This window comes from Octodon degus, unplaced genomic scaffold, assembly GCF_000260255.1.
Source record: "Octodon degus isolate 3935 unplaced genomic scaffold, OctDeg1.0 scaffold00113, whole genome shotgun sequence".
In the NCBI taxonomy this organism is placed as follows: domain Eukaryota; kingdom Metazoa; phylum Chordata; class Mammalia; order Rodentia; family Octodontidae; genus Octodon; species Octodon degus.
The window spans coordinates 8,594,078-8,600,077 of record NW_004524689.1 but is presented as its reverse complement, the minus strand read 5'-3'; the positions used below and the strand labels follow the sequence as shown (position 1 = coordinate 8,600,077).

The following is a 6,000-nucleotide window of genomic DNA, read 5'->3' as shown; positions in this document are numbered from 1 at the left end:
TATATATAGTATTTAATACAGGGTCTCACTACACAAATCAGACTTGTAATGATCCTCCTGTTTTCAGCCTCCCAAACCATGGGATTACAGGTGCACACCACCACAACCAGTCTCAATCGCAGTCTCAGTGTGCCCCAGGGGTGGGGCCAGCAGGGCACACAGGGGATGGAATCCAGTCCCTGTGCCTGCCTAAGCAGGCACTTTAGACCACTAAGCTATCTGGCCAGTCCTTAGAATTGATTAATTTCAATTTATGCTGTAAAAAGAAACCTGTCTGACATGGGTTTTGGAATGTTCTGGGCCATCTCTTTTGTACAAGCACATTCCTGGAAAGGCTTCCAGAAGCAACCATCTTGCTGCAGTCTCAGGAGGAAGGTCAGATGTTCAAGGTTCTCCTCAGGGCTAGAGTCACCTTGCCAAGACCTGGCAGAGGAGCTAACCGTTATGTCACCTCAGACCAAATCCAGAAGGTGATTTCTAAGGGTCAGTGACAAGAAGGAAGGCATAGACAGCAACAAAGGGAGATAGTATTATTTGTTAAGGCCAACATTAAACAAACAAAAAAAACCCCAAGAAATGTAGGAAATAAGAAGTCTCAGAAGTGGCCACACTGCAGAGCCAACATAAAAAACTGTGCTATGAAAACTTCATCCACAAATGCCTAAGATGTGAGGCCTGCTATCTTATTGTGAGACAGAGCTAACTTCCCCTTGGCTTTTCTTTCACCTACTTCATCACTGGTGTCCTTCAGGTCAGCAGGATAGAAAATTTCTATTATCTTTTCATGGATTTAAAAAATAAGACAAACGCTCAAGATAAACAAAGGGAAAGATTTTTCAAAGGCAGAAATGGGATTAGAGGCTCCGTGTCCCCAGCCCAAGCTCCCCATATGCACAGCCCTGTGCATACAATAATGGTCTGTGATCTTTTGGAAGCAAGAATCTTTCTGGGAACCCAATCAAAACTTCAGACCTTCTCCGTAGAAACAGGCCAAGAAACCATTTCATAATTAAGAGGCTTAAGGAATCTCTCCATTCTCTACTCTCCACTGAGCCCTCCAGTCAGGTCAAAGCAGTGGGCTCCTCGCAGCACAGTGGGGCCCACGGGCCCAGGGACGGGAGGTGCAGTTCAGTCCTCCTGGCCCTTTTAATCTCTACACTCTGCCGCTCTCTACAGGAATACATCCCACGGCCAAAAGTTGATTATTGTGGTCACTTGCACTTCCTTAAATGTCCCCTGTGTACAAAGAGAAGCAAACAAAACAGTCCCCCAAAGCAACATTGAAGGTCTGATTTCAGCCCACAAAACTACAAGAAAATGAAAATTTTAGCCCAACCACCTACACAGAATCAAAGATAACCCAAATGGGTGTTCAGTTGGTCCAAACAGGCCAGCTTTTGATCTACCATTTCCAATGTGAAGTGCTAATTTTAAATTTCACTGTTTTCCTATTTTAAGAGATATGTGAACTACAGTAACAAGCACGGGCTTTCAGTTATCAAATAAACTATACAGTGACCCCTGTCAGAAGCAGTCTGGGACTCCAACATTGATCAGCTAACTTGCTAAAGGCAAGATGAATATGTGAAGAAGGATCCCAACTGCATGGGAGCAAGATTCCCACGCAGGGGACTCAGGCCCTGAGAGGCCCTTACACATGATTCCTGCCAGGGGGCCTCCTCACAGACCTGGGGTGAAGATGCAGACAGGGAGAACTCTTAAGCTTCCTAAGAAGCCCCTTAAGCTTCAAAAAGAGTTTTCCAGGGGAAAAAGAACAGGAAACAAATGGACCTTCTATCCATGGAGGAGTGTTCACTAGTGCTTTGCAAGGAAATGCTGCAGAAACCTGCGAGAGGCCTCGCCCGTCATGAAGGCACAGGTACCTTGGCGGTTTCTCCAGTCTCACCCAGAAGGCTACATTCAAAGCTTTCTTAATAGCCAAACTGACCAGAGATGGGGTTTCCAACTCTCCCCATCCCAGCACCAGGCCTCTCCTCCACTGTGGGCTGCTGTATCCTGACCTTCATTTGAAGGACACTAATGGTGGCGCAAGTATGGTGGCCAAGTATTACAGACAACCCGATGCTCTATTTCTCATCTTCATCTGTATTTTTCCTCATTTTACTCTCATGCTGAACCATGAGCATATCCATATTTCAAATTAATTTAAGCCCAGGAGTACAAAAACAAAGACAGAAATTATTTAATGATGGAGACCTCCTATGTTAATTAGAATTTAACATAGTTTACAATTTTCAATAAAACCTTTCAATTGGGCAGTTCCAACTAAATATTAAGGTGCGTCTGTTTACGTCAGGCCCAGGAGCTAAAAGAACAATAAAGAATCTGTGCCACCGCCATGATATTTTCTGTTGTCTCGAGGTAAAGGCCCAAGGGCAACATGAGCGATTCAAGGCAGAAATTTGCATGTCAGAGGGCGACTCTGAGTTGAACTGTCTCTAAGCTGAGCTGCTGCTTTTCACCCTTCCTTCTAAAAGTCAATTTTCTTTATTTGGAACCACAAGACAAACAGTACCTGTTGGTATGGTTCAATAACACTACTTTCTTGAAGAAACTGATTTGACATGAGAACTATCAGCGCCAGATAACAACATGGAACATACGGACAGATCTCCAGCTTTCGCGCAGTTAGTGAGGACTCCACACAATGCAGGAGAGCAGTCCAAGCCAGTGTTGCCTTTGCTCTTCTAGGAAGGACCTGTGTAGCTCCCCAAGTCTCTCTGGGCCTCTGCCAGCCCCAACCCCGTGGCCCACAGGCCAAGCGCTCCATATGAATGAGCACAGCACACATGGGCTTTCCCAAGCCCAGTGTGCTCAGGACACAGCAGCCTCTGGATGAAGAGCTGGTGAGCCACAAAGAAAGCAGAGGAAGCAGCTCTTCCGAGGCCTTTCCTATGCTGGCAAACAACAACCACTCTCCATCTGCTTTCACCTTCTCCCACCGCAAACCTAAAATCAGCTCCTGCTGGAACACCAAGAGTGAACTCACAAAATGCCTACTAAATAAGACAGCTGTGAACAAGGCCAACCAGGTTCCAGAGGCAGGACTACCTGACTGTCCTTCAGCTGCTGGATTCAGATGTCTTGAAGGCCCAATGTACCACAGAAGGTCCTATTTCAGTTTGGCCTCTCCCTGTGAGCTGAGAGGGTTCGCTGGTATATTTTAGATCAGGGAAGACTTGATTCAACTTCCTTGTTTTAAAAAGCAAGCTCCTTCTGGTAGCATGAAAGATGCCATAGAGTGCAGGGGTCAAGAGGTGACCTCAGTGACCCAGAGAGCAGATGTACTGAACCTGGCCGAGGCAGCGGGAAGGGAGGGAAGGAAGCAGAGAGGCCTAGGAGGTGCTCACTGGTCCTGGTGACAGGCCACTGGAGAGGTGGGCAAGGGAAGCGAAGGCCATGACGGCAGCTTCTTCTGCCCTGAGAACTATCAGCAAGGTCAGCGATAGAGCGGGCTCATGGGGCTAATCACAGTGGAATTTCCCCTCCACCCCCTTACCTTGGCAGCAGAGTTTGACACACCGTGTGTAACATTTCTGATAAGGCCCCCGACATTTCCATACTTTATCAGTCCAGTAACTCCTTCAGAGACATCGTTCAAAAGCCCCATGGGATTACCAAGAAAATCCACTGATCCCAGGATTCGAGCTGCCTGACTGAGGAGCTCCTGCCCAATAAGTAGAGAAGAAAATCAAATCAGCACCAGTTTACAAATGTATCAGTGCCCCAAATAGAGCTAGGAGAGCTGTCTTGCCCTCCATTCCCATCACCTTTTATCAACAACTACTTAATAAATCTTCATCCATTGCAAGCAAGAAAACAAACAAAAAATAAACCTGTCCTTTCATTTGCCCCACCTAAACTTCTCCCAGTACATACACAACAGGGACTGCTCTTCAAAGCTGTGTAGAATAATAATAATAAAAAGATATGGAATGGATATGATTCTTCCTAAGTATTTCTTAGTACCTTCATCACACTTGCTAACATCCCCACTAAGAGAAAGGACTAGAGGAAGGCAGATTTCCGGGCCCCTCCCCAGCTGTGCAGGGGCGCTTAGTGAGCAACCTTCCACTTTTCTTGTGCCTCTGAGTGCCTGATCCCGGTTCGGGGCTACCTACAGGACCTACTTACACTTAGGTAGAACACCACAATTAGGAAGATGAAAGAAGGAAATAGGGGAGACACAAAAGGAAGCCAGGATTGGATATACTTTAACTCTGAAAGTAATAAGTTTGGTATGACCTTGACTAATCTATTCACTGAAGAATATGCCTTGGCTTTACATTTTTGGTCTGTGCAGTGTGGATAATAAATGGAGAAAGGCCAACTTGGTTAAAAAATTTGCAAGTTCAACTCAAGGGCAAGATCTCACAGACTCTTAAGAACACTGGTGTGGTTGTTGAAAGTAGACCCATGCCTGGTAAATAAAGAGTTCACAGTACTCTGTGTTATTATTAAAGCATCAATTAAACCACCAAGAGTTGTGACTAACCTAGCAGAAGCCCTTGAGACCAGCTCTGAGGACAGGACAGACAGCTCCTGAATCAAATGTACTGTCTCAGGATTTTCAGGATATATGTGAACTTCTCGGAATGTGATAGAACAGGGCTCAACTGCGGCACTGGGCTTCTCAGGAGTGATGTCTTAGTAACCAAGAGTCCCAAACAAGCAAAACAAACACTCTGTTTATGATCCAGCCACTGAGTGCTTCTCCAAAGCTCACCTCCTGGAAATGTTTGAGAATATCATTGATGATGAACTCCTTGGTCTCATAGGGATGCACTCGAGTGAATGGGTCCAGATTAATTACAGCATCTTCAAACCGAATCAGTGGGAATCCCAAGGTGCTTTTCAGGGCCTAGTTAGTGAGAAAAGGAAATGACACACTTCAGCTGTGTGACTGCTTTCTAGGGTATTACAATTCTGGATTCCATGAAAACTACAAGTCATGTTAAGCTTCACATAGGAATCAAAGGTTTTAATATTTATATACAAGGGTTTTCCATATAATTACAAAGTTAAAGTATTAGGGGAAAGTATAAATACACATGTATCAGACACAGCACATACACCAGACATAATGCTGCTGGCTTCATGGCATAATTCCTTTTGGTCTGGCTTGAATCGGCGAGTCAGGTTTCATTTTCTGACATGTGCCACATACACAGGCTTGGGCACCAATCAAATGCACAATTCAATGACTTTTCCTGAAGAGAACAGCGGTGTAATCCCTGCCCAGGGCAGAGATTACTGTCCCTACCTTAGAAGCACTGTGCACACACCTCCCCATGGCAGACTCCCAGCTATCCTCCCTCCCCTCCCCTTCCTTCCCTCCCTCCCTTCTCAGGAATTATACCACCACAGATCAGGTTTTCCTGCTCTGAATTTTATATCAAATCATCAGTATATACTTTGTTGTATTTGCTTCTTATAAACAACATTAAATATGTGAGATATATTAGGTTAATGCATATAGCTGTTTATAAATTTTAATCCTATATAATATTCCATTCCACAAATAAAATCTTATTTAAAAATTACCATTGATGAAAACTTGAGTCATTTCCAACTACATGTTACTCTGAGTAATATTGCTATAAGCATTCTCAGATGCATAATTTGCTTTTGTTTTTTGTTTTCATCTTTTAAGGAAGGGTTTACAGGGCATTCAGGGTCTTACTACTAGATTGGAGTCATAGTGAACCACCTGTTTACAGCCTCCCAAGAGCTGGGATTACAGGCTGTGCATGCCACCAAGCCCAGTCTCAATTACCGTTTAGCAGGCCCTGGAGGCGGGGCCAGCAAGGCAGGCCCGGGGACTGAACCCAGCCCCTGTGCCTGCTTGCAGACACTTAAATCTGCTGAGCTATTTGGCCAGCCCCCAGACGCATAATTTGGAGCCACATGTGAACACACACTTCGTGTGTGTGTGTGTGTGTGTGTGTGTGTGGAACTGGGGATTGAACTCAGGCCCTT

General features: G+C 45.1%; 1 protein-coding gene across 7 annotated transcripts in view; it reads right to left on the bottom strand.

The window, feature by feature from the left end:
• The window catches only part of Vps13d (vacuolar protein sorting 13 homolog D), a 262,979-nt gene that overhangs the window by 83,409 nt on the left and 173,570 nt on the right, over nt 1-6,000 (bottom strand). For all 7 annotated transcript variants that reach the window (XM_004639663.2, XM_004639662.2, XM_023699490.1 and 4 more), the window contains 2 exons: nt 4,748-4,882; nt 3,521-3,688 (listed from right to left, as the gene is read on the bottom strand). In XM_004639663.2, coding sequence (XP_004639720.1) covers nt 3,521-3,688; nt 4,748-4,882 — 303 coding nt within the window. The remainder of the gene's footprint in view (nt 1-3,520; nt 3,689-4,747; nt 4,883-6,000) is intronic.